Source organism: Bos javanicus, chromosome 18, assembly GCF_032452875.1.
Source record: "Bos javanicus breed banteng chromosome 18, ARS-OSU_banteng_1.0, whole genome shotgun sequence".
Lineage (NCBI taxonomy): Eukaryota > Metazoa > Chordata > Mammalia > Artiodactyla > Bovidae > Bos > Bos javanicus.
Genome location: NC_083885.1, coordinates 50,021,006 through 50,048,174, shown reverse-complemented (window position 1 = coordinate 50,048,174; position 27,169 = coordinate 50,021,006). Strand labels below are relative to the sequence as shown.

The 27,169-nt window shown below is 53.8% G+C and overlaps 2 protein-coding genes across 10 annotated transcripts in view; both read right to left on the bottom strand.

Moving 5' to 3' along the window:
- Positions 1 to 2,473: 2,473 nt before the first annotated feature.
- SHKBP1 (SH3KBP1 binding protein 1) lies at positions 2,474 to 14,611 on the bottom strand. 3 transcript variants are annotated; one of them, XM_061388294.1, is made up of 18 exons: positions 14,472 to 14,611; positions 14,187 to 14,240; positions 14,026 to 14,071; positions 13,852 to 13,925; positions 13,491 to 13,549; positions 13,187 to 13,267; positions 12,047 to 12,208; positions 11,877 to 11,967; positions 11,590 to 11,780; positions 10,632 to 10,747; positions 9,537 to 9,624; positions 9,292 to 9,408; positions 6,748 to 6,918; positions 5,458 to 5,613; positions 4,945 to 5,041; positions 3,708 to 3,886; positions 2,991 to 3,102; positions 2,474 to 2,888 (listed from the first exon to the last, which is right to left on the bottom strand). In XM_061388294.1, exons 1-18 carry the CDS (start codon positions 14,555 to 14,557, stop codon positions 2,657 to 2,659), a joined length of 2,112 nt encoding a protein of 703 aa, XP_061244278.1. In that variant the 5' UTR covers positions 14,558 to 14,611; the 3' UTR covers positions 2,474 to 2,656. The 3 variants fall into 3 exon arrangements, with proteins under 3 accessions (XP_061244278.1, XP_061244277.1, XP_061244279.1); XM_061388293.1 differs by having other exon boundaries at positions 2,991 to 3,105; positions 14,472 to 14,610; XM_061388295.1 differs by lacking the exon at positions 13,187 to 13,267 and having other exon boundaries at positions 2,991 to 3,105; positions 14,472 to 14,610.
- Positions 14,612 to 14,983: 372 nt separating this feature from the next.
- Positions 14,984 to 27,169, bottom strand: part of SPTBN4 (spectrin beta, non-erythrocytic 4) — an 81,763-nt gene continuing 69,577 nt past the window's right edge. For 3 of the 7 annotated variants that reach the window (XM_061388281.1, XM_061388286.1, XM_061388287.1), the window contains 10 exons: positions 26,789 to 27,033; positions 23,110 to 23,248; positions 22,931 to 23,015; positions 22,381 to 22,577; positions 21,184 to 21,809; positions 20,054 to 20,123; positions 19,146 to 19,438; positions 17,789 to 17,962; positions 17,584 to 17,626; positions 14,984 to 16,004 (listed from right to left, as the gene is read on the bottom strand). In XM_061388281.1, coding sequence (XP_061244265.1) covers positions 15,846 to 16,004; positions 17,584 to 17,626; positions 17,789 to 17,962; positions 19,146 to 19,438; positions 20,054 to 20,123; positions 21,184 to 21,809; positions 22,381 to 22,577; positions 22,931 to 23,015; positions 23,110 to 23,248; positions 26,789 to 27,033 — 2,031 coding nt within the window. In that variant the 3' untranslated portion in view covers positions 14,984 to 15,845. Of the gene's footprint in view, positions 16,005 to 17,579; positions 17,627 to 17,788; positions 17,963 to 19,145; positions 19,439 to 20,053; positions 20,124 to 21,183; positions 21,810 to 22,380; positions 22,578 to 22,930; positions 23,016 to 23,109; positions 23,249 to 23,978; positions 24,268 to 26,788; positions 27,034 to 27,169 lie in introns of those variants that run through there. The other 4 variants (XM_061388282.1, XM_061388284.1, XM_061388283.1 and 1 more) reach the window with 4 other exon arrangements.

Sequence of the window (27,169 nt, the reverse complement as noted above, 5' to 3'; positions counted from 1 at the left end):
CCGAAATTTCTCCCTTCTGCTTGGGATTCAGGGCATCTTCAATGCTCGTTGCTAGGCAACAGCCTCTGGCTCACCACTGCAACTTCCGGGGATGGCTTTGGCTTCCCCTCCCCCCAGAATTTGGAGTTCCCAGCTCCCAGTCCCTCCCTATCAGTGCTACTACCCCCCAGGGTTGTTTCTATGTCACTCCCGGATCCTGATCTGATCTCAATCCTCCAGAATCTCTCAGAGTTCTAGAGTCCTGGCATTCCAGAAGCTTCCTCCATTGTATGTGCTCACACATAGGGTTTTACCTTGGTATGAAAAACAAAAACAAACAAATCTCTTTAGTATTCTAGATTTTCTGACATTCTCACCCTCAGCTCTAGGATCACTAGTATCCCAAAACAGTATTCTGGATTCCCTGGCATGGAAAAAACTCTCTCAATATTCCAGCTCTATGAGCATCACAAAATACCCGCATATTCTAGAGCACAGACATTTCAGAACACTCATGTTTTAGACTCACTCATCTTTTAGGGCTCATGTTCTAGATTCTCTGGCAATCCAGAGCCCATTGATATTATGGATTTCTTAGAATGCAAAGCAATCCTCTAGTGATCTAGAAGGGTTGACATTACAGAACACTGCTATGCTCTAGATTTCCTAGTAATCCAGATTCTTTTCTATGTCCTACAATTCTCAGCATTCTAGAATCTCTGGCTTGTAAAACATTCCTACTGGGATAGGCATTCTAGAACACTCTTCAGTTCTAGAATCATCAAATTTCTAGGTTGTTTTTCAGAAACTTCTGCAGTGTGGATTCTTTGATAGGCAGGGGAGAAGCCTAATATTGTTCATGCACTAACACTATAGAATATTCCTGTGTTCTAGATCGCCTAACATTCTGCCAAGTTACAGAAGTTCTGGCATCCCAGAAACCCTGGGCTTCTAGAACTAGCACACTCTAAAATCCCTTGTTCTTAGTTGACCTACTTTCTCTTTTTTTCATTGACCCAAGGAAAAGATGCAGAAAACTTTCCTGAGGAGCTGCCAGAGGAATAGGTATTATCTGGAGGAAAACCTCAAGGATGTCAGGCTGGGGCAAGCTGATGCCATCCTATACACCTTCTCTGTTGTGAGCAAGAGAGGGGTAAAGACTGGGCAGCCGGAGATGTGGAGGGGCAAGGTGTTTGCAGTAGTGAGGTTTGGGGCACAAATGTCACCTAGCCGACAGCTGTGTTTCTGCCAGCCTGTACCTATTCATCCCTGTTTGTGGTGATAGTATCCTGATTCACCTTTAAGGAGCTCTTCCTTCACTCTGTCAGCATGGGGCTGACCTCACTGCCTGGCTTGTGAGGGTACATGATCCCTGGAAAGACACAATGATTGCTTCAGGAATGGCCAGCCCATTCAGTTTAAGCCAGTGAGGATCAATACTGTGATTCTGCTGCTACAAAGAGACATGACTCTTGTCATGTATGGATATGAGAGCTGGATCATAACGAAGGTTGAGTGCTGCAGAATTGATACTTTTGAACTGTGGTGCTGGAGAAGACTCTTGAGAGTCCCTTGGACAGCAAGGAGATCAAACCAGTCAATCTTAAAGGAAATCAACCCTGAATACTCATTGGAAGGACTGATGCTGAAGCTGAAACTCCAATACTTTGGCCACTTGATGTGAACAGCTGACTCATTGGAAAAGACCTGGATGCTGGCAAAGATTGAAGACAGAAGGAGAAGAGGGTGACAGAGGATGAGATGGTTGGATAGCATCACGGATTCAATCGACATGAGCTTGGGCAAACTCTGGGAGATGGTGAGGGACAGGGAAGCCTGGTGTGCTACAGTCCATGGGATCATGAAGAGCTGGACATGGCTTGGAGACTGAACAACAACAGAGACAAAAAGTTGCTAAGGAGCTATGTGGAGTCATCTTGGCACAGAGCGCGGAAAACCTGACTGAGAATGATCTCAGAGGAGAAGAAAGCCAAAGGATGGAGAGATATTCCGGATGAGTATTTGAGCCCTGGATCCAGCCATGCCTGAAGCCAGAGTGTAAATGAATTCCCCTTCTTCACTTAAACTGAGAGACAGATGTCTCTGAATCTACAGCCAGGGACCTGATGGGGTACTGCATCTCTCTCACCCTTTCCCTGCTGCTGCTGTTGCTGCTGCTAAGTCGCTTCAGTCGTGTCCGACTCTGTGCGACCCCAAAGATGGCAGCCCACCAGGCTCCCCGTCCTTGGGATTCTCCAGGCAAGAACACTGGAGTGGGTTGCCATTTCTTTCTCCAATACATCAAAGTGAAAAGTGAAAGTGAAGTCGCTCAGTCATGTCCAACTCTTAGCGACCCCATGGACTGCAGCCCACCAGGCTCCTCTGTCCATGGGATTCTCCAGGCAAGAGTACTGGAGTGGGCTGCCATTGCCCTCTCTGCACCCTTTCCCTAGGGGTCCCCAAACCCTCTAAGAATGTACCCAAAGCATTGGCAGTGAGAACTTTATTAAGGAAGGGTGACTTTGGCTCCAGACAAGGGAGATGGTGGTGGGGGCGGGGGGGGGTGTCTCGTAACAGTAGGAGGCCCTGGCCCTCAACCCAGGGCTCTGACAGAAAGCAAGGGAGGCACCTGAGTTCCCCAGGACCTGGATATCCCAAGGCACCATGGCAGCTGTGTTCAGAAGGAAGTTTCATTGAGCTTCGTCTTGGGGGGTACGAGGGGTGCTCCGAGACCCGAGGAGGGCCGGGGGGCTGGTGTTGGTGGCCGCCGGGGCTCCGGTCCGCTCCGCACCAGTTCCTGGCAGCGCTCCACAAAGCTGCCTCCCCCGCGGCGCCGGGCCTCGGCCTGTGGGGGGCTTGGGCTCCCCCGACGGCTGGACAGGGAGGTGTTGCTGAAGGCTGAGTGGAGACTGAGGAGGTGATGAGGGTCAATGAAGGGCGTCAGGATGGAGCTGGGTCCCCCTCCCATAAGGCCACCATGTTCTGCCCTCTCCCCCATTGGTCATGCCTACCTGGTGAGAGAGGTCCGAGGTGAAGGGCTGGGGAGAGAGCCCCTGGAGGAAGCCAGCGGGGCTAGGTCACACTGCTCCAGCTGTTCCATCAGCTCTTCCTCTGTCAGGCCCCCTGCTGGGGGGCAAGGAAGCAGGGTCAGGAGCAAGACAGGGGTCATAGGCCAAGGGACAGAGGTCATGTGCAAAGACTGAGGTCGGGATAGGAAAAAAGGTGCAGAGGTCAAGGAACAAGGGTCAGAAGCTAAGAGAGACAGGTTAGAAAGCAAGGGCAAGGGGGCTTCCCTGGTGGCTCGGTAATAAAAAACCACCTGCCAACGCAGGGGACACAGGTTCGAACCGTGTTCTGGGAAGATCCCACATGCCACGGAGCAACTAAGCCCCTGCACCACAACTATTTAGCCTGTGCTCTAGAGCCCAAGAGGCTCAACAGCTGAAACCAGTAAACCCTGTGCTCTCCAACAAGAGAAGTCACTGCGATGAGAAGCCCAAGCACCGCAGCTGGAGAGCAGGCCCTGCTCATCGAAACTAGAGAAAGCCTGCTCGAAGCGACGAAGACCAAGCACAGCCGAAACGAACTAACTAAATAAAATTATATTTAAAAAGCAAGGTAAGGAGGGGTTGAGGGTAAGGGGTCAGAAGGTCAGGGCTTGGGGAGGGCAGTCATGGCGAAGAAGGTTGTGGAGAGGGGTTCAGGGTGAGTCTGTGTGGTGGGAGTACCAGGGGCCTGGCCGAGGCCGTCCATGGCGGTGGTCAGGTCCCACATGGCCAGGCTGCCGTTGGCCTGGCCGGTGAGCAGGTAGCGCCGGGGCCGGGAGCCAAGCCTCCGGGAGCCCTCACACTCCAGCACCGTGAAGGCGGTGGTGGGTGAGCCGTCCACGGAGCGCACGGAGCACACCCTGAGAGGGGAGGGCGCAGGGGTACCTTGGTCACGCCAGAGCCTGGCCTGCTCCCTCTTCTTGTCCTTTACCCTTCCCGGGCCTCAGTCCCCACCATTATGACTTCCCTTCCTGCCTCTCCGATGACCACCCAAGCTTCTCCGTCACTCCCAGATCTTGGGTTCCAGCCCTGCGGGTCCAGTGCCCTCGTGGATGTCCCCAGCCCCACACACCCATCATGGTACCTAAATGGGACTCTCCCCAGACCTGTTGCCCTCCCTGCTCCTGATCCAGGAGAACGGTGCTCCCTCACTTGCCAGCATTACCCACGGTGGGTCCACTCAGCCTCCTGCCTCTCTCCCTGGACCCCTTCCCCCATCCCCATCTGGCCCTGGTCAAGCCCTGCCCTCTCCGGCCAGCCATCTGTCCCAGCCTCCTCCCTGGGCTCTTGGCCTCCTCTCTTCCAACCTCCAATCCATCCCCCTGAGCACAGCCTTGGCTCCCAGAACACGCAGGACAGTCTTGTTTCTTCCATACTACTGGCAAGGCTCCGCCCCGCTACAGCCTCAACGCTTACCTCCAGTTCTGTGCTCCAGCCCCCAGAGACTGCAAGCACGTCTCTGGTTACCCTCTTTGGCCATTCCAGCCTTGGCACATGCTGCCCATTCAGCCACGCACACCTATCCCCTCCCTCCTTTCTTCTCTTTGCTCCTATTTATCCTCAAGGTCTTTGTTCAGAGGCTCCTCTTCAAGAGACCCCTGTTCTCAGGCTGACGCAAGCACCACCTCTGGGTTCTCATGGTTTCCCATCCTTCTCCCATCCCAGCCCTCACTGCCTCCAGCCCCCATCCAGGCCACAACTACACAGGTACCTGGGGTTGTTCCAGCTTCACTCTCATTCACACCTGTCACACCTTTGATACCCTCAGGCCCTACACCTAGGGCCAGGCTTGCGCTCCTTCCCAGCCTCAGCTCCTGCTGTGCCCCGTTGGCTGAGATGCCCTTCTGACCTCTGTGACCCAGCTGGCATCCTGCCTTCTGCTCTGACCACCCTCCCTGTTTGATGGGATGGTCCTCACCGCTGGCCAGTGGAGGAAAGACGCACGAACAGCTGGCTGGCACTTGGTACCACCTTCTGAATGAACACTTGCTGGTCATCTCGCTCACCGTAGGGGCCTGGGCCAGGTAGAGGGGGGCTGTCAGGGCCAGCTGGGGTCTCTGGGACCTCCAGACCCTAAGACTCTGCCCCTTTCCCCACAGTTGAATCTCCCAACCCAGGACTAGGTCTCCATCCCCAGGATGCTGGAGCTGGGCAAGGTCAGAGAGGGTCGAGGGTCAGCAATAGTCAGTGGAATTCAGGCACATCCAGGGGAGTATCCTGGATCGGCAGGGATCGGTGGGGGTAACAGAATCCAAGCGGGGCAGCTGGGAGTAATTGGCGGTCAGGAGGGGTCAGGTGGTGGTCAGTGGAGGTCAACTCCATCATTTGGGTGGGTCAAGAGGGGCCTTCAGGGGTGAGGAAAGGGATCAGTGGAGGCGGGTGGAGGTCATGCAGGGTCTGTGGGGGTGGGGGCCCAGGGGCTAGGAGGCACCAATGTCATTGCCAGCACTGCAGCCACCATGCCCGTCGGCCGACTCCAATGCCAGGATCTTGAACGAAGCCAGAGGAGTGGAGCCAGGCTGGGTGGAAATCATGCCGCGGAAGCGAGTCACGGACCATGTCCGCACGTGGTTGCTGTCGGCACAAACTGGGGAGCCAGAAGGCAGCAGCAGGTCAGGTCTGGCGGGGGAATGGCCACTGCCTGACCTTCCTGAGCCCCGAGATGACCTCCTTTCCAAGGTGTCAGGATCCCGGCCCCCTCTGAATTCTTCCCTTTCTTCATCCTCTCTTCCCCAGAATTCTAAAGTTACCAACCCTGTTGGCTCTGCCTCCAAGTCATTCCAGAGGCTGATCTTGCCTTTCCCTGCCCACTGACCCCAACCCCCCCACCACGGTCCTGTCTGCCTCATCTTCTGCCTGGACCATCACAACAGCCTCCACCCTGGCCTTCCTGCCCCCTAGTCTGTCCCCATGTTCAGTCAGAGGGACCCTGTGAGCACTTGCATCAGGCCACAGCCCTCCTCTGCTGGGAGCCCTCCTGCGGTGCCATCTCACTCAGGCTTAAGGACCAAGTCTTCTCCGGGGTTACAAGGTCCCCCGACCTACCCCATCAGCCCCCACCCTCTTCCTCGCCCACTCTACTCTGGGCTTCCTTCGGTATGTCAGTTGTCCTCCCGTTTGACAGCCTTCGCAGTGCCTGTTCCCTTTGCCGGGAATGCTTGTCCCCATTGATCTGCGCTGCTCATTGCTGTTCAAAGCGCCTTCATCAGGAACCACGTACTCTCATGACCCTGGTGCTCTCTAGTCTCTCACACAGCCTTGTTTTTATTCACGGCCCCCATCATTGTCAGATAGTGATTTAGATTTGTATTGATTTATCATCTGCTGCCCCAACTAGGGGGCTTCCCTGGTGGCTTAGAGGGTAAAGCATCTGCCTGCAACGCGGGAGACCTGGGTTCAATCCCTGGGTCAGGAAGATCCCCTGGAGAAGGAAATGGCAACCCACTCCAGTACTCTTGCCTGTCAGCTCCAAGGGTAGGGACTTGGCCTGTCTTGCTTATCACAGTATCCCGTGCCTGAAAATGGTGAAATTGATGAATTCTCCCCTCTCCTGGCAATTCACTCTGCCCCAGACTGCTCCCCTTCACGGAATTCTCTGGAGGCCACTCCCCACAACATGCCCCTCCCCAGTGGAGACCCTCATCCGCCTGGCCTCATGGTCCCAGCGGAGCCATCCCTCTTGCAGGGAGAAAGATGCCCGGGGCAGCTGGATGAGACTCACCCGAGATGAGGTGCTTCTCCGAGAGCATGATCTTGGTGACAGGGCTGCGGTGCACGGTGAAGGTCTGGAAGAGCTGAGGCCCCGAGCCCACTGTCTCGGGGTGCTGCACGATGACCCGCACACCCCCTGAGCTGGTCCCGTAGGCGATCTCAATCCAGTTTCCACTGTCGCCTGGTGAGGAGCCAGGGAGGAAGAAAGGGACGGGGTCACAGACAGACAGAAACTGGGGCAGAGAGAAAGAGTCAGCAAGGAACAGACACGGAGTCAGAAAGTAAAGAGGAGGGGAGAGAACAAGGAGGCAAGACATGGGAAACGGAAGAGAGAGGGACGGAGCAGACAAAGAGAACCAGAGACAGAAATGAAGACACAGAGACAGAGCTAAGAGGAGTGGGGGGAGAGAGAGAGAAACAGAAAGACGTAGAAACAGGGAGGGTTATAGAGACAGAGGCTGACAGAGAGAAAGACGGAATTTGAGGAAAACAGAGAAACATGGAAAGGGACATACAGACAGATAGCAGTGAGAATCCCCTGGCAATTCAGTGGTTAGGACTCAGCACTTTCACTACCGTGGCCAGGGTTCCATCCCTGGTCAGGGAACTAAGATCCTACAAGCTGCACAGTGGGGAAAAACGGAAAAAGAAAAAAACGACAGCAAGACAAGAAAATGCAACCCTGTGTGCCTGAGGGACTCCTCCCCCATTGCCAACTTTCCACAGGGGAAAAGGTATGTTGTAATCTTACAGACTTAATGGGCCATCTTAAAGAATGTGGGTAAAAGGTGGTTTTAATATTTTGTGCAAGAGTTAAAAGCAATGAATTCAGGTGATGCGTAGCAACATGGACAGACATTTAATTTAAGGCAGGATAAGTGAAGTGAAAATCGCTCAGTCGTGTCCGACTCTTTGCGACCCCATGGACTATACAGTCCATGGAAATCTCCAGGCCAGAATACTGGAGTGGGTAGCCTTTCCCTTCTCTAGGGGATCTTCCCAATCCAGGGATTGAACCCAGGTCTCCCACATTGCAGGCAGATTCTTTACCAGCTGAGCCACAAGGGAAGCTTAGGCAGGATGGATCAAAGTAAAATATATAAACTGAGATATATACTCAATACTGTTTATGCAAATTCAAAAACATGTCCATAATACGTGCTTTTTAAGGGCACATACAAATGAAAAGCTAAATGTTAAACACGCATGACAGAACAGTGGCATGTGGTGAGGAGAAAAGGAGTAAGTCAATGAAATAAGAAAAGGGCCCTTGGGAATTCCCTGGCAGTCCAGTGGTTGGGGCTCCGCATGCTCACTGCCAAGGACCTGGGTTTGATCCCTGGCAGGGAATTAAGATCCCACAAATTGTGAGGCATGGCCAAAAATAAGTAAATAAAGTTTAAAAAGAAAGAAAGAAAGGGGATTTATGTGATGGCTCTGAAGTTAAATGTATTATTAGTTTACTACTGCTAGAAAAAATGTACTACTGTGACCTCTACCTCACACCACACACCAAAGTTAATCTGAAATGGAACAGGGACCTATGCGTAAAAGCGAAATATGCAAAGCTTCTAGAAGAAAATATAGGAAATAAGTCTTTGCAATCTGCAGGTAGGCAAAGACATCTTAAGCTCCAGAAAGCACTAACCATAAAATAAAATTAATCATTATGCAAAGTGAAAAAAGCCAGACACAAAAAGCCACACGCTGTATGATTTCCTTTACACGAAACATCTAGAACAGGCAGATCCACAAAGACAGAAAGCGGGTTAGAGGTGCCCAGGGGCAGTCAGCAGGGAGGACAGGTGTGACTGCCGACGAGCGTGGGGTTTCTCTTTCGGTGCTGAGAACGTTCTGGAGTTAGATAGTGGTGATGGTGGCACAGCTTTGTGAATCTGCTAAAAAAATCACTGAATTGTGGACTTTATGGGGTGGAGATTGTATCTCAATAAAAAGAAATAAAAAATCAATCTATTTCTCTGCATTTGCGATCAAGAAAACAAAACACAAAGACTGCTCCAAGTGAGAGAACTCAGCTTCACCCCGTGTAAGACACACATCCTCTTTTTGTTTGTGTTTATTTAGGATATTTTTTTTTTTGAGGGGGGGAGTACAGTTTGGCCACAACCTGAGGCTAATGGAATTTTAGTTCCCTGACCAGGACTTGAACCCAGACCCTCCGCAGTGAGGGCATGGAGTCCTAACGGCTGGACGGCTAGGGAATTCTCGAGTCACACATCCTCTTTGTTTCAGTAGCGTGCAAGCATCGCGCCCTGATCACAGAGATGGGAAAGAAACGCCAAGAAGAACTACAAGAGGTCAGCTTTGCCGTTGGTGGAGAAGCCTGCCATGGCTAGCACCTAGCACAGTGCTTACATGTAAGTGGTGCTCAGTAACTGTGGAATGACTGAATGGGTTGAATCTGTCTCCTTCTCACTATATCTCACTGGCCCATGCTACGCAAGTGTCAAGTGGTAGGGAGACTGCTGTGGGCTGGGGCTGGGGCTGGGGCTGGCTGCTCGTGGCAGAGGGGCAAGGCTGAGCCATAGCTTACTGGTCTTGGGGGTGAGGTAGACGCTCAGGGCTGTGACCCCGTCCTCTGCCGGGTCCCGGTAGAGCTCGCTGACCAGAAGGTCGTTGTCCTTCATGCGTAGGGGGAATTTCTGCACATCTGGCGGCAGCGGGGGTGAGGGGGACACGGAGGATAAGTGGGTCGGCTCAAGGTAGCCCAGCCTTTCCCCTCCTCTCCCACCTCCGAGGGGAGGCTCTTGGATAGCTGGGGTGCTAGCCACTGCTCACCCACATAGTAGATGGAGCCGTTGTTGCAGCCCAGGAGCAGGAAGGAGCCTGCAGCGTCGTAACTGGTGATGGGTTGCACCTCCTGGACCTGGGGGCGGGGAGGGCTGTGGCCAGGGTGACCCTCCCTGCGGCGCCCCTCCCGGCAGGCCTTCGCCTCTCCGCTCCAGCACCACCCACCAGGCAGGGCTTCTAGGCTCCCTCCTCCCCAGCCTTGCCTGGTCCGGGTCTGCACCCTTGACGTCTGTCTCTGAACGACTCTTGCTGGCGCTATTTCTTAGTCTCTCCTTGACTTTGTACTTCTGACATCCCAACTTTCTTTTGTTTCTTTTTTTGGTCAGGCTGTGCAGCTTGCAGGATCGTAGTTCCCCAACCAGGGATTGAACTTGGACCACAGCACTGAAAGCACAGTCCTAACCTCTGGACCGCCAGGGAATTCCCCGACATTTCTTTTTTTGTTTGGTTGTTTTCTTTTATTTATTATCCCTGAGATTTCTTTATTCATCTCCATCTACCTCCCTGTGGTGCCTTCATCTACCACAATCATTTAGTCTAGGTCTCTCTCCATCCACCCTCTTTCTCGCTCTCTCTCTTGCCTCTGACTTCCTGTTTCTATTTATTTCTCTCCATTTCTGTTTCTTTCTCTCTCCTTTCTTTGCTTGTCCATCTCTCTCACCCAAACTTACACTTTAGAAAACAACGCTGTAGGTGTATATATATGTTGTACACACACACACACACACACACATATTTTACATGATGGACAGAGCCTGGGGTGAGTGCAAAGAGAATGACAGACGTTTGCACATATGTCTTGGTTTCAGCCTCCTACACCATCTCCCCTTACCTGCTTGGCCGCCCCAGTGCCTGGAGATCCCTCTCTTCCTTTCCAAAGCCACCCATCCTTCATGTCAGCTCAGCAGCCCCAGATCCTCATTAGGCCTTTATCATACCCCACCTCACCCTGACACTGCATCTGGCCCACTACCAGATTCTTTGGTTCTTTCCCGGTCAGGTGGGCCAGAAAGCAACGCCTCCTTGGGTCTGGCTGGTCTGGACACCTGGGAAGGAGGCAGCCAGGCTGGCCAGCTCCCTGACCTGCCAGTGCTTGGTGACAGCGTTCCACACGCCGATACGCCCTGTGTGGCTTGTGGCGATGAGCTGGTTCCCAACGAAGAACAAGGCTTCCACAGGCACCCCCAGGTGGAAGACTCCTGCAGAGGGTGAGAAGGGCTTGGCCAGGACCCCCTCTCACAGCGGGATAAGTGGGGTGGCAGGGAGAACTCCGAGGGCCAGAGGATTCAATTCAGTCATAGAGTCTTTACAGACTAGAGGATTCCAGCAGGAATTACAGAGGATTATGATGGGCTGGATTCTTGCTGGGGTGTGGGACTCTAATGGGGTGTGGAATTCAGCTGAGATTTTCAACAAAGGCAAAAAACCCTATGGGTGGCAGGGTATTCTCACGAGGATTAAGATTGGTCAGGGAACAGATTAGTCTAAGGAGTCAGATTTCTTCTAATGGGAACAGATTCTAACAGGTTTGGGGATTCTACTGGCATGCAGAATTCGACCAAAGCAAAGAGATCTAACAGGGCCGTGAATTTTGACATAGGAGAGAACTGTATGTGGGTGGATTTTTCCACCAGACCAAAGAATGCTAATGGGATACAGAATTTCAAAGGGTTGGCACATTGTAACAACACGAAGTCTTATAGGTATGAGAATTGTGTAGGGTGGCTGTTTTAACAAGCCACAGGTTGGAGCAGAATTATAAAGGGTGAAAGGGTTCTAGAAAAAGCCTGGGGCCATAACTATCTCAGAAAGAAAGTGAAAGTGTTGGTCGTTCAGTTGTGCCCAACTCTTTGGGACCCCATGGATTGCAGCCCACCAGGCTCCTCTGTTCATGAAATTCTCCAGGCAAGAATACTGGAATGGGTTGCCCTTCCCTTCTCTGGGGGATCTTCCTGACCCAAGGATCGAATCTGGGTCTCCTGCATTGCAGGCAGATTCTTTACCGCTGAGCCACCAGGGAAGCCCAGGCTCCCTCTCTTACCTATCTCAGAGCCACCGCCTTCTGGCTGCAGAGCCCACAGCAGGATCTCGCTGCCTGTGGCTACTGCCACCATCTTGTCATGCTCTCCCAAGGCCCCACCAAGCACCCGGGCTGTGAGTGCCAGGCGCTCAATGGGCCAGTCCAGGCGGGGACTGGAGAATACCAGCTGCCAGCCGGAGGCTTCCTTCAGCCTGGAGGATTGGGGGACATCATCAACCTTCACCCTAAGCATCCCCTACCCGCATCAACGGGGCTCAAGGCCACCTCCCACTACCCTCTCTGAGCACCTATAGCAGACAAGAAACTGGGTATAGGCCACGGCGATCCAGTTGTGGTGTCCGCACACCAGGCGCACCATCCCCGGCTCCTCGGGTAGCCCTTAGGGGGAAAGGCAGGGATCAGGGCAGGGTCACAGGGCCCATTGGCTACCCCGATCTCCCATGAGACAGAAATGTACCTGATGGGGAGGGAGGGGATTTCTCATCCAGCATTCGGCCCAGCAGCCCTGCATTGCCCAGGTTGGGGGGCATCGTGTTGCTCCGTCGGACAGGGGCTGGGCGACCCCCTGCTTGCTGGGGCCCCACCAGGCTGTGCCGGTTCCGCCGCTTCACCGGGAACACTATGGCAGAAAGAAGGGGCAGAGCAACAATAGTTGTAATAACTGTAAAAACTGTCACAGAGCAAACACTTGAAATGTGCCAGATACTGATTTTCCCACACAGGTAGCATCGTCTCCTAGAGAAAAGATTTTTGGTGGTGCAGGGACATGGCATTAAGTGACACTGAATCACATTGAGCTGCTCCCTTATCAGTTCCTTTGAGCCCATCACAAAGAATCAGTTTGGGGCTGCGATGATAATGAAACCCCTTCAATATATGTTAATCTTTCTTTTTAAGAAATGGAAGCCTGTTCCCTTGGCAGGCAACAGCATCTACCCAGAGTTTAATTACACTGTTATGTTTAAGGGTTATTTCATGTCCACTTATTTATGGCATAAATGGCAGTGATATAAAGCTTCTATTTATAATGATAATAAAAAAATACAGAATCAAACTAAGCTAAGAGAACAGTAGGTCTTCATATTTGGCAAACTTCATGAAGGTGACAGGTACTGACTGAAGTTAGGGAAATAAACTCATAAATTGAACTCCCCAACGCTGTTCCTTCTACCAATCAGCAAAGCATAGTAGACTACAGTTTCCAATAACCACTGGGGCATATTTTCCATGACCAGTGGGCTGGCTGCTCCCTGGGGATTACAGTCAATAACTCTCCTTTAATATTTCTCCCCTCCATGCAAAGGACACCAGTTCTCCCTAAGACTCTCTACAAGGAAATCAAAACTGGACTACAACTTCCATCAGGCTCCAAGGCAAGCTGGAGCCTCAAGGGGACTAGATTGGCCCATTGCCTCATTGGAAATGCAGTTTCCTACTTCCTTCCCAAGCATTAGTCAAAGCATCTGATGTAGAACTACAACTCCCATAGTGTCTCAGGGATCACAGCTGAGGCAAGCAAGGGCTGCAGCCTTATGGGAAATGTAGTCTTTAATCCCCCACCCTCCATTCCCACCCTGTATTCCTTAATAGTTCCCACCTGGTGGAGGCAGGTAACCAGTAAAGAGGACGTTTCCACAAGAAGATCGATCCAACTCTTCAAGAAGCTGTAGACGACGAACTGAGGCAGAAGGACTCACAGGCTGGGACTTGGAGAAGGCTGAGGTAACCTTTCCCCCTCCCCCATCTCCTCCACAGAATACCACCACTCCCCTGAGACTCAGGACCACCGAATCCAGTGTTCTCAGCTCTAACCCCACCTTCTTTCAGAAGTGAGGAGAAAGAGGGAGTATCATTAGAGGGCTGGTTTTCTATGAGGATGCTAAGGGGGTGGGCCCACTTACCCAGAGGAGTCAGCCCATAGAACTGGGCTTCATGGAGGAGACTGGAACCGTGGACACCCCTGGGTAGTAGAAATGACTAGGTGTCAGGGTCTGGGGAGTGGGAGTGGGCAGAGAATTCTGAGGACCAAGTTTTTGAAACTGCACAGAGAATCTCAAGAGATAGCAAATGTGGATGGTATCAAGATTCTAAAGAAGAAATTATCTGGGTGGTGAAAGTGTGTGTGTGTGTGTGTGTGTGTGTGTGTGTGTGTGTGTGTTGGGGAGGGATATTCTAAAGAACTTAAGTGAACATTCTGAGGGGAAGAAGAGACTTCTCAAGGGGTAAAGACGTGGGGGACTCCCCATTATCTTCCATGCCCACCTAGGGTCCAACTCTTTGGTGCGCAGGAAGTTGAGGATGGGAGCGAAGACGGTGGGGTCCCTGTCGATGAAGATCTGCGGGGAAGGGAGACAGAGAATAGATGGGGCAAAGAGCGGGGCTGAGTGGGGCTCCTGTCCCTCCTCCTACCAGCCGCCCCGTTTCAGCTCTACTCACGGCTCCGGTCTCATCTTTCAGTGTCGAGATGCGTCCGCTTAGAAGACTGCAGGGAGGGGACGCAGAGCAGGTGTCACGGGCCGGAGTGTGTGTGAGGGGAGATGAGATCTCCCCATACCCAACCCTCCCGTCCCCCACGCTAAACTCGCTTCCCCAATCACCTGGAGAAGAAGGAGTCTGGGATCCAGGTGAGAGTCTGGCGAGAGGTACTGAATCTGTGCGGGGACGGGGAGCGGACGCGAGATGACCGAGGATGAAGAACGCGGCCCCCAGTCTCAGCACCGGGTGAGTTTCTCTCCCTCCCCCAGCATCCATCCAGGCTCCCGCGCCTCCAGCAGGGGGCGGAGCAATCCTTGATGGACAGAATTCCCCCCGCGGGAGAGGTGGGTACTCCCAGCCGGGTCCCCGGCCCCGAGAGTAATGACTCAAGAAACTCTTACACTCACCTCTTGCCTCCCACATTCAGATGAATCACCTCTCCGGGAGGCCCCCGACCTGGGACCCCGTCGACTGCAGGGGCCGCGGCCGCCATGGCCCCCGGGCTAGCCGGCCGGCCTGCACCCGCTTCCGGGTGTGTATCCCGCCCCCGCCCCCACCGCGTGCTCATTGGGCTTCAGACTCCCAGAGCAGCTGGCGATTGGGCAAAACGCTCGCCCATCGCGGTTCACTTCTCCGCCTCCTTAAAGGGTCCCGCCTTTCCTGTCCTGGACGGGGCGGACCGAGCGGCTCCTTTGGGGAAGTTTAGTTACCACGGGTAGCAGACCGTTCCTCATCCCTCTGGGATTCCCAGTTTAGGAGTGGCATCTAGGTGCTTAATCGGGAACACGAGTTTAGACCTCGAAACTAGTCCACACCAAGAGGGACATCTAAATGTCCTCCGTAAGACAGTTTCTCCCTGTCGCTCCACCTAATCCTCCTGGGCGCAGCCCATGAAACGCGAAGAAACCAGCATAGACCGTCAAAGCCAAAAGATTTATTATAGGTACATAGAGTGTGCGCCTGCCACACCTCTCCTCACCCCTGGACCCCGGCGGCTTCTCCAGGTGGCCATGGGGGCTGCCCACAACCCAGTTCCCCCGCTCCCCAGGAAGGTGCTCCAGCCAGAAGCATGCAGGGGGGAGGGCTTCCCCTCGCCCCTCCCCTCACGATGTCTTATTTACAACTGGAGGGGGGAGGAGAGAGGAAGACAGTTTTGAGCTTTGACGCCCCTCCCATTAAAAGCCTTCGCGGATGCGGGGCGGGGGAGGAGGAGGTCGACGTTTTGCAAAAATAAACTAAGGAATTACCGCATGGCTCTGAGACAGCGGAGTGCGGAGGCTAGGGGTCCGTTTCACGCCTCCTTCCCAGACAGAGATCAAGGCAGCATTGGAAGTGAGGTAAAGGCGGGGAGGGGGCGTCCCCTCCCCACCCCCTAGCACCCTGGATGGTCCAGGGGACCTCACCAGCGCCCCCATGCCCGTCCCTAGGGCGGAGGGGGGGACGGGAATTATCGCCCCTACCATCCCAGCTTCGTGGGGCAGGGGGCTTGGCTCAGCTGGGCCCTTACCCGCCCCCGGCGCCCCCAAGCTCAGTTATTGCATAAAAATAATAGAGCCCCAGCACCTGGGGTGGGGGTGGCGAGCGGGAAGGGGCCGAGATATGGCTATAGGGGCAGCAATCCCCCCACCACTTCTTGGGGTGCAGGAGAAGTCCCCTCCTTTCCAGTGCCAGTCATGGCGCATCCTCGGTGTTGGTGGGACTAGGGGCTCCCTTCCGCCCCTGCGGAAGAGAAAGTGTCTTTGTGCCCACGGTGCAGGGAGGAGGGTCGAGAAGGTGGGAAGTCACTTCCGGCGCCCGCTGGCCCTGCGCTCCCCTGCCTCCCGCTTGGGGTTGCCCTCGTCTGTGGACGATGTGGTGGGTTGTGTCTGGCCCCAGCGGGCGATCTCGGCGTGTTCCCCAACCGAGGCGGCCACAGCCTCCAGCCAGCCGTTCATCTCCTCCTGGAGGGAGAAATAGGGCACGTAGTCTATATTTGGAAGAGAGGAGACTGAGTAATAGATGAGTCTGGAATCTGACTGCCCACTCTGAACCTCAGCTTCCTCATCTATTAAACGGGGTAATAATAAAAATGACAACAAGGATGATGATGATGTAAACAGTTACTTAGTACTTATTTTGTGCCTAGCTCTTCCTTAGTGGCTCAGACACTCTGCAAAGAATCCCTCTGCAATGCAGGAGACCTGGGTTCGATCCCTTGGGTTGGGAAGATCCCCTGGAGAAGGGAATGGCAACCCACTCCAATATTCTTGCCTGGAGAATTTCATGGACAGAACAGCCTGGCAGGGGACAGTCAGTCCATGGGGTCACAAAAGAGTCGGATACGACTGAGTGACCAACACACACACAGTGTTCTAAGCATGTCTGTGGATCAACTCACTTAATCCAATGCAACTGGATTATATCTAACTCCCACTATAAACAAGAAACAATAATATCAGCAGACACTGTATTTTCCCAGCTCAGTAAGTATTCTACTTGTATCAACTTATTTAATTCTCATAATAACCCTATGATGGAAAACTATTTTTACTTCCATTTTAAAGATAAGTAAAAGAGAATAAAGGCCTACTTCATAGCCTCTTGGGAAGATGAATGGGTAGCAAGTGTTACTATTTTCAACATCTCTTCAAACCACCTCTGTGCCTGCTCCTCCTCCCTTTACCTTTCCCCTTAGCCCCAGTCCCAAGATCCACTCACATTCCTTTCTCTCACCTACCTCCTCGACCCCTCCCCACAGGCCTGTCCTGGTCCGGCCTTGTGCTCTCCCACCTAGGTCCCTGCCTTGGCCACCTCCTGTGCTTCACTCCTCCATTCTTGCCCTCTCCAATCTACCCTGCAGACTGGTAGCCAAAGGATCTTTCTTATGCATCACTGTAACCTTCCCTTGCTCAAAACTCTGCCACGGCTTCCTCATGCCCTTAGAATTGTTTTTTTGTTTGTTGTTCTGTTTTTGCAGCTTGTGGGATCTTAGCTCCCCGACCAGGGATTGAACCCCAGCCCTCAGCAGTGAAAGCAGAGTTCTAACCACTTGACTGCCAGGGAAGTCCCTCCCTAGTGTATTTAGAATAAATGCCAGCCTCCTCTGAATGACCCACAGTGTCCTTAGAGATCCAGCCTCAGGGAACCTTTCTAAGAAATTTCTTCCTTGAACTGTCCTTTAGCACAGTTAACCCTTTGCAATTCTGTACCTCTGTTTCCTTGCACTTGCAGTTTTTTGTTTTTTTTTTTAATCTTTTAAAGCTAATGCCCTCCTAACTTTTCAGTCTCATCTCAGAAGCCAAGACAAGGAAGTTGGACTTTATCCTGGGGCCTCCAGGCAGCCCTTCTGATCCTCTATCTCCCACAGTTTGGCTAGGAACTTCTCAACTCTCGTTGCCATGGGCTTGCCCATTCAGCCCAGGTAACTCTGCCTTGCACTTTCCCTTTTCACAGCCCCATCACTCAGGGCCAGGAGCCAGCCAGCCAGCCAGCCAGGTGGTTCCTGAGGTCGGAATAGGGAGAGAAAGGAACGGATCTCACCTCATCTTTAGCCTGGAGCAAAAACTCACTGCCGTCCTGGGTCCTGTGGGAGAGGACACAAGACTTGGGGGCTCCAGGACCAGGGGCCCAGCCCACCCATCCACCCATCTACCCATCTACCGACTGTCCTCCAGGGGAGCACGGTATTGTTGGGAGGGGGAAGCTGGGTCTGGGAACCTCCCACCCGCCCATTGAGGGGGCTCACTGGAGCTTGAAGACATGCTTCTTTTTCTTGTAGTCACTAGCCACCTCGCTGGTGGCCTTGTGCAGGCTGAGCAGCGGCTCCCCGCCGTGTGTGCCCCCGGATGCCGGGCCCTTGGCGTCCTTGTAGAAACCCAGCTCCCCCTTGCTGAGCACGCAGTACAGGCTCACCCATGACCTGGGGCGATGAGATGGGGCTCAAGGCAGAGTCGAAGCACTCTGCTTGGGTATTCTTCATTGATACCCTCGGGGGATCGAATATGCCTGAGCCTTCCTCCCTCTGGGCCTTTGCCCTAGTTGGGCCACACGCCGGGAGTACTCTTCCTTAGGAGTACTCTTCCTTACTGCAGTTGTGGAGCTGAGAGGAGTGTCTCAGTCTCTGGGAACCAAGCCTTTGCCCAGACTGGCCCCTGCTGGAACAGCTCTTCCTTATCCCCTCCCACACTGAAATTCCTGAAGGCAACACTTAAGCTGTCTCCTCCACAAGCCTTTGCTTGGGCATGTTCCTTGTTACTCCTCCACCCCTGCTCACCCTCATCCCCAGAAGGGCTGATCTACTGGCATAGGTCTGAAAAGAGGAATTCTTATCTCTCCATTCAACCAAAGCCTCAACCGAAGAGGAAGTCTCCCACAGGCAAAATACTCCCAAGGGGCCCCTTGGTCTCAGTACAAGGAGGAAAGGCTAACTCCAAACCCCACAGACAAAACCTCAATCTGTTCCGCCCAACTCATTCTGCTTGTTCAACTCTTCCCTTTTGGGCTCCACCTCTCCCTAGATTCTGACTCCCAGTTGGACAAAAATGGGTTGGACAATCCCGAGCTGGACTCCCAAGAGTAGACACATCACTGTCAGGCCCCCCATCCGGAAGGAAACCTATATGAGGTGCCCCCCACTCCTCAGTTTCGGATCAGTCTTTTATCAGACCCTTTCGCAATCTGAATCTGAAATAAATGCACCCACCCTAATCATTGGCTGAAGGACCTCTCCAGGCTCCACCTCACAGATCTTGAGAACCCTCTAGACTAGACCCCACATATAATTTGCTGTTAGCTCTAGTTTACTCCTGGGTTGGTTGATCTGAGACTTGAGTAGCAATAACGCTTTTTTCAGGTCTCGTCCATCTAAGCTCCGCCGGCTCACCCTCCGCCGGCTCACCCTTTGGACACGCTAACCTTAAGCCCCGCTTCTCCGGTTCATTGCTTGACTCTTTGAAGTTAAGGCCCCCCCTTCTCAGGCCCCGCCTACCCCACCACGGGTTGGGCGCCCAGAGTTTGGCCCCACCCCCTCTCCAGGTCCACCTATTCATTCATTGGATACTGAGCTTGGAACCCGCCTTCCAAAACCCCGCCCACACGCTCACCGGTTGGACGACTTGCGGTTAGCGTCGAGCTCGCGCTTGCGCAGCAGGAAGCCCTCGTGCTGCACTGTATGAGTGGGCGGTGGTGGAGGCGCGGGGGCGGAGCCGCCCTGGGCCGGGGCGGAGCGCGAGCGCCGGCTTCCCCCGCCCTCACCACCCTCTCGGGGCCGCGGCCGCCGTCTCGGCTTGGGCCGGTCCCGAGCCCGCGGCCGGTCCGGCCGAGGTGTCCGCTCGGGCGGCTCAAGCCCGTTGGGCAGGCGGCCGGGGGGAAGTTCGCGAGGCTGAGGCAGCGAAGGCTGTGTGAAGGGAGGGGGAAGAGGGGTGCTGTCCATAGTGGGGCGTGGGGGGCCATCTGTCTGGGGGAACTCACGGGCCTGGGGGGGGTCCCATCTGTCTGCAGAGCTATCTGTCTTGGAGGCGAGTCTGGGGGGATCTCAGGGTTGGAGTCCCAATGCTTAAGGGCTCCCCAGATCTTACGTTTGGAATCCCTCTAGATCTTGGGGGTAAGGGGTCTGGTCCTATGGAGGTGGGGATACGGGCAGGTGGGTGTCCCATCTATCTGTAGGAGGAGGAATCTGGGGCTTTCTGTTTGTGTATAGTTGTCAGTAAGGACTATTGAGACCCCTGCTGTGCTTAGAGGAAAGGGTCTAGGACAAATGTGGGAAGTCCGGAGTGTGTGTGTGTGTGTGTGTGTGTGTGTGTGTAGGGTGGTAGGAATCTCTTAGGTCGGTGGCCTCATCTTTCTAAGGGAGAAAATTTCAGATTGTAGTAGGTGTCTCAGGGCCGCTGTCCATCCCAAGAGTCTGCACAGTTCAGATAGGGGGCAGGGCTAGGCTCCTGTGTTTCTGGAATCCTAATTCCTGCTCTGAGAGGGGCCCCCATACCCCTACCCATGCCGAGGCTCAACTTACCCCAACAGGGAGCCCTGGGCCTGCCTCTTTCTCCTGCAGTTGCTCCACAATGTCAGCCAGGGTGGCCTTCCTAGGGGCAGGGGTGCAGAAAGATTCACTGGGACTGGGATGCCTTCTCCCAGAGACCAGCCTGGGTGGCCGGAGGAGCCTCCACATCTTAGCCTGAGAGACCAGGTCCCCGTCTACTTCCGCAGCTGCCTGTCTCGGCTGTCTGCCTTACACACCACAGGTGCTCAGCACTGTGTCTGTGAAGTGGGCGATGGAACCTCTCTGCCCTCTTGAGTTTTAAGCAACACAAAGACCAAAATGCAAATCGGTGCCTTCAAGGCTTTGAACACACCGTTGCCTTTTCCACCCATCCCCTAAGCTTTCAGGCTCCCTGGATTTGCCCCCTCCCAGCCCCTGATCACCCTGCATCATACTCTCCAGTGACAAGGCTGTTTCTTCCCCTGGACTGTGAGCCACGTGAGAGCAGGGCTGAAGCTGACTGGGTCATTGCTCTCCCTGGCACATACCACGCAGAGTGGGCGCTCGGCCAGTGTTCGTGAAATACAAAATTTAAAAGGGGTCTGGAAATCACTGTCACTGAAACGTCTTTGACCAAAGGCCTCTTTCTGGGGACACGGCTGATTGAAGTGATCCACATGACACATTCTCATTAATTCTGGATTCTGAAAGGTCTGGGTTCCAGTCCTGTTTCACCCAAACTGAGTGACTTGCCCTCTCTGAGCCTCAGTTGCTCCATCCATAAAATGTGTGATTACAGCCCCCAGTTTATAAGGTGGAGATGGTGATGAAGGATCTTACCTTCAATCAGAGAGGTGATGGTTCCACTGTTAGCCCAGTGGAGAAACTGAGATGCAGAGAGGATGAAATCCTTGCTCAGGGTCACCCAGGGGATTTGATGCAGGGGTCAGGAACAACCTGACCTGAAGGGAGCCACTGCCACTGTGGGTTATTGAGCGCGACTCCTACCCTCTTTCAGCTTCTTTCAGTTTACATCCTGTACAATGGGTACCACGAATGTATCTAGGGAGCTATGCCATTCTGAGCCTGGAAACCCTCGCCTCTGGGCCTGCGTGACTCCAGGAGCTCTCCCTGTCCCCCTTCCTTCACTCCCTAGGGCTCACCCCTTGGCCAGGTCTCCTCTGATGGGCATCTCCTGTTCGCTGGACTCCTGCCGCTCCAACCGCCGCTCCCGCCGCTCCCGCCGCCTCTCCATCTGCTCGTAGCGGCCCAGGGTAAGGCTGTGTGCCACCTCGTGCTCCGTTGACTCCTGCCGCTCTGGCCGCCGCCTCCGTGCAGCCTCCTCGGATTGATCGGCTGATTCCTGCCGCTCGGGCCGCCTCCTCCTGGGCAGCTCCTCCGCTCGATCAGCTGACTCCTGCCGATCGGGCCGCGGCCGGACCTGCTCCGCTGCGACTACCGCAGGGGCCCCGGGGGTCTCAGCGGCGTCCTCTGGTGCGGCCGGCTGGGCCGTAGGCTCCACCCTCCCCGGGACCTCGGGCAGCCGGTCGATGCGCGGCTGGAGGCGCTCCGGCTTGAGCTCCTGCCGCACGTACCCCACCCGGGTCCGCACCTCAGCCGAGAGCGTGTCTGAGGCCCGGCGGGCCAGCGGCTCCAAGCCCCTCTCAGAGCCCCCTGGCCGCAGCAGGGGCGCGGCCTTGGCCGCCAGTTCCGTAGGGTCTCCAAAGAACTTGCGCCCCAGGAGGGGGGTGGGCGGCTGCTTGCTCTGTTCTGCCTTGAGTTTCTCAATCTGGGGACAGAGGGGCCAGGCTCCAGTGGAGGGGCAGGGTGGAGGTGGGGGCTGGGAAGGTGGCTCTGGGTCGTCTGCCTCACTGCCCAGTTTATTGGTTCTTATCAGTGAAAAAGCAGGGTTGGCCAGAAGCTTAATTCCTATTTTCTCCAGCAAACACCTAGCGCTCATTTAATAACGGGTTAAATCATCACTTTCTGTAGGTGCCTTTCTGCTCCCACCCATTGCCTCCTTCCTTCAGGATCTTGAGACTTTTTATTACAATGATCTCGTCATTCTTCAAGTATCAGGTCAGACTCCTCCCAGGCCAGGACAAGTGCTTCTGGGCTCTCATGTTCCCCTGTGCTTCCCCCATCCTAGCCCTGGACTGTCACTGGTGACAGGTGACAGTCTGTCCCCTCTCCCTTCAAAGCTCGCTTCGCCCCCAGGACTGGAAACACAGTGATGGTCTGTCTCGGGCCTCATTCAACACAGCGTGGAGGCTGTGTATTGGCCCTGTGTTTGTCTCATATAGAGAGATGGATGTGGGGCTGTGGGGGGTGGGTCCTGGGGCAGGAAATGGGGTGCTGACCGTGGTCAGGCGCCGCAGAGAGCTGAACCTTTCTTCCCAGGCTGCGGCCGCTTTGCGGAAGGCCTCGTGCCGCCGGATAAGCTGTTCCACTTCATCCACACTGCTGCCCAGCTCCCGGCTCTGCAAAAGCGGCTCCTGGGCTGTCAGCCAGGCATCGGCCACCACTGCCTCTTGGGCAAACTGGTGCACTTCCAGCACTGAGGAGAGACATTCAGGGGAAGGGTGCTGGGGGCACCCGGGGGCCCTACCTGGGGGCTGTTTTCTCTGGCCTTCCACGCCCCCTCTGGCTTCCTCCATCCCAGCCCTGGCCACTTTGGGCTTTGCAGGAAGGTGAAGGGCTGGGCTATTTCTGAGGACACCAGCTTCTCCCCTAGGTGTTGGGAGTCAGTGCCAGGGCAGCCCCCTTGTCCGCTTGCCCAAGCTTTCGTGTTTGCTGCTGGGGATCCGTGGGATATGCAAGCATGACCCTGTCACCCTCTGGGCATTTCCTGACATGCTGGGGCGTGATGTCCTGTGCCCTTGAGCCCCGTGTGTCTGGGCCCACACTCACTCTGCTGCAGCCACTCCCAGTGGCGGTCCCACTTATCCGACACTTCCTCCTTCCTGGTCCCCAGCTTGTCCAGCTGTGCCTGGATCTGGGAGTGGCAGGTGGTTGGGAGAGGCATCAGGGCTGGCCCCCCACCCCAATAGGCACAGAGGACAAAGGGGAACCCCCGGCCCCCCTCCCACCTCGTCAGCCATGGCACTCTTGTTGAGCAGCAGAGAGCGCCCCAGCTCCTGGCAGGCTGTCAGCTCTGGCATCCGTGCCTCCAGTTCAGTCTTCAGGCCCTGGTGGTAGTTCATGAGCACCTCCACCGATGACACGTCCCTACAGTGGGTGGCAGGTAGGGATCTGAGCCACGGGCCACCTCCCTCAACCCACCCCACATACACTTCTTGTGATAAGCCCAGATCCCTCAGGCTGGTGCTCCCCCATCCACCTCCCACAACCAAGTTTTGAGGGGCCAACCTTCTTCACTGATTAAATGATTCCGACTTCTCCCAGAGTGCTAAAATGTCCCACTTTGGTGATTCTGAGAATTTCAAGATCCAATTCTTCTAATCCTCTAAAGCTACACTTCTGAAGCTTCCACTAACCTGTGATTCTAAGTCTGTGCTGTCCCAGAGGGTAACCACTAGACATGTGGCAGTCAAGCACTTGAAATGTGGCTACTCTGATTTGAGATGTGTTCAAGGGTCAAGCAGACACCATACTTTGAAGATTTAGTATAAAAAAAGAAGGAAAAATATCTCAATTTTAATATTCACTTCATGCTGAAGTAATCATTTTTGGAGTACCCTTGGTTAGGTAAAGGGCTTCCCAGGTGGCGCTAGTGGTAAAGAATCTGCCTGTTGATGCAGGAAACTTAAGAAACACGGGCGATCCCTGGGTTGGGAAGATCCCCTGGAGGAGGGCATGGCAACCCACTCCAGTATTCTTGCCTGGAGAATCCCACAGACAGAGGAGGCTGGCATAGGATCGCAAGGAGTCGGACATGACTGAAGCAACTTAGCACACACGCACACACAAATGGGTTAAATAAAATGAATTACTAAAATGAATTTTCACTTGCTTCTTTTTACTTTTTCTAATGTGGTTACAAGAAAGTCTTAAATTATATATGTGGCTCACATTTGTGGCCTGTGTTGTATAATTATTGGACAGCGCCATTCTAAACTGTTATATGGCCAAAACAAATTCCAAATTTCTGAAGGTTCCATCAGTCAACAAGTATAGCCCAATAAGACTTAATATGTCCAGGGACTTTCCTGGCAGCCCAGTGGTTAAGATTCCACACTCTCACTGCTGAGGAACTGTGTTCAATCCCTGGTCAGGGAACTAGGATCCTAGAAGCCAAGCAGTGTGACCAAAAAAAAAAAAAAAAGATTTAATGTTGAATATGTTCAAATTTATTTCTGATCATCCACATTGTAACAATTCCTACCTAAGACTTAGTATGCCTAGAACAGTCTCCCTGATTCTCCCCTGTCTCCCGAACGTACCCTCCCCGAAATTCTCCACCTCAATAAATTCACCCATCGTTCATCTGTAACTCCTCTTTTTTCCCTCAGCTCTGGAACCTAATCCATCAGTCAAGACTGGACATTTATAACTTTAAAACATACTCTGTGAAATGCGCTTCCCTGATGGTCCAGTGGTGAAGAATCCGCCTGCCAATGCAGGGGACACAGGTTCGATCCTCAGTTCAGGAAGATCTCACATGCCTTGGGGCAAATAAGCCTGTGTGCCACAACTACTGAGCCAGAGTTCCAGAGCTCACGAGCTGCAGCTACTAAACCATGGGCCTAGAGCCCGTGCTCTGCAACGAGAGAAGCCACTGCAGTGAGAAGCCTGCACACCGCAGCTAGAAGGTAGCCCCCGCTCGCCACAACTAGAGAAAACCTGCAGGAACGAAGGCCCAGTGCAGCCATAAATAAATTTAAAAAAATCTTTAACAAATGTTTAAAAATGTACTCTGTGAAATGATAGGAAATCTGGTATCTGTTTTAAAATAACTCAGCTTAGGGTGGAGGGGGCGGAGGGGAGTACATAGATGAAGACTGGCCGGGTATTCACTGTGCACGCGTGGGTTCTCTCTGTCACTGCTACTTCAGTGGAGAGTTGAAATTTCTCATAATAAAAAGATTTTTTAAATCATTTTTTCTTAAAATTAATCACTTCTTCCCATTTCTTCAGCCGCCACCCTGGGTCAAGCCAACGTCGCCTTGTGCCCTGGATGATGGCAGGAGCCTCCTGAGCAGCCTGCCTGCTTCTACCCTGGCTCTCCACACTCTCTCATTTTCCACAAGCACCTGGATTTATCTTTCTCAAATATACATCATATCACATCACCCCCTCCTCCTGCTCTAAACTCTCCGGTGGCCCCCATTTCACTCCAAAAAAGGGAAACTCCTCACCACGCCCAGCACTCAGTCATGTTGGACTCTTTAGGCCCCATGGACTGCAGCCTTCCAGGCTCCTCTGCCCATGGAATTTTCCAGGCCAGAATACTGGAATGGGGTGCCATCTCCTACTGCAGGGATCTGCCTGACTCAGGGATCCAGCCCATGTCTCCTGCATCTCTTGCATTGGCAAGTGGATTCTTTAGCACTACCGCCATATGGGAAGCCCTCACCATGCTATTGTCCCTCTAACCTCATTTCCTACCACTTTCCACTCTCCCACTCACTCACTCTGTCCAGCCACAATGATCATCTAGCTTTTCTGCAAACATATCTAACCACAACTTACCTCAGGGCCTTTGCACTTGCTGATCCTTTCACCTGGAAGACCCTTCCCCCAAAACTTTACCCAACTCACCATCACTGCACTCAGGTCCCCTTACTTTGCTTTATTTTTCTTTTATTACTATCTGGAATAATATTAAGTGTTTGTTTATTGACTTATCTGTTGCCTGATTCCTCCCTCAGAATGTCAGCTGCACCAGTCAGGGGCTTGACCTTACACGCATACAGTGCATGCGTGCGTGTGTGCTAAGTTGCTTCTCTCGTGTCTGACTCTGCAACCCTATGGACTGTAGCCCACCTGGCTCCTCTGTCCATGGGATTCTCCAGGCAAGAATACTGGAGTGGGTTGCCATGCCCTCCTCCAGGGGATCTTCCTAGCCCAGGGATCAAACCTACATCTCTTACGTCTCCAGAGTTGGCAGGCGGGTTCTTTTACCACTAGCACCACCTTGGAAGCCCTCTGGCATATGGTAGGCATCAATAAATATTTTCTGAGTAAATGAATGCAGACTCAAGTGCTCACAGTCACAGAGACAATGCTATGTATCCACTACTCTCCACGTCCTTGTTTTACTGGACACACTGCTGGACTACATTTCCCAGAGTCCCTAGCAGACAGGTTTGGACCACTGAGCCAAAGGGATGCGAGTGCAGGTTTAGTCTCTAAAACCTCCGGTTGTATCCTCAGCTCTCTTTTCCTCATCTGTAGCTGGATGTAGAAGGCCCAGCAACTCATGTCAGGGTTAATGACAGAAGAACACTGGTTCCCAACCACTGAGGGAGAGGCTTCTGCTGCACACTCACATCAAGCCATGATGTGAGCAGTCAGTGCCTATTAGGTCAAGCCCCATATACACCTCCCCATCCCTATCCTGGCTTTAATCCATCCCATGCTGTGACACCCCTACAGAGGCAAAGGATGCCCTGTGCTCTGAGCTCGATGCCAGGTGTGACAAGGGGTCTGCACACATGAGGAGCCTGTAGAACAATGCATGGCAGGCAGTGGAGCCACGCAGGTATTGGCTATGGTGATTTTTTTTTTTATGGGAAGGGGACTGTGGAGGGGCTGAGAGTGGCTGCCCGGAGGCAGGGAGGAAACCCGAGGTGGGAAGAGGGGCACCTGGGCTTGTCAGCTGCCCCAATCTGGCCAGCGATGCCATCCATCCAGGAGAGCAGGTCTCGGGCCTGGTTGTGGAATCGCAGGGCGTCGGCCGTGGAGCTCACGTGCAGGCGGGCGTCCTCGCAGGCTGCCAGCAGCTCCTTCCAGCCTTGCAGCACCTCCTGCTCCCGGCTGGCGATGGCCTCCGCGTGCTCGCCCGCGTACACCGTCCGCAGCTGGGCTGCCCCCTCCTGCAGCTGCCGTACCTGAGGGCAACATGGGGTTGAGCACCAGCCCTCCATGGGGATCCAGGCTCCACCGTCTCCCCCACCCCCCATCTGTGGACTGGGTGCAGAGCCTGAAGAAGTAAGGAGCCTACACCCTTGAGATTCCAGTGGGATC

Excerpts from the sequence above, each read along its gene's own strand:
- SHKBP1 (XM_061388293.1), bottom strand. The coding sequence starts at position 14,557 with ATGGCGGCCGCGGCCCCTGCAGTCGACGGGGTCCCAGGTCGGGGGCCT. Across the intron at positions 12,209-13,186 it reads TGGTTACCTGCCTCCACCAG|TGTTCCCGGTGAAGCGGCGG; the intron begins GTGGGAACTATT and ends TTTCTGCCATAG. Across the intron at positions 11,968-12,046 it reads ATCCCCTCCCTCCCCATCAG|GGCTACCCGAGGAGCCGGGG; the intron begins GTACATTTCTGT and ends TTTCCCCCTAAG.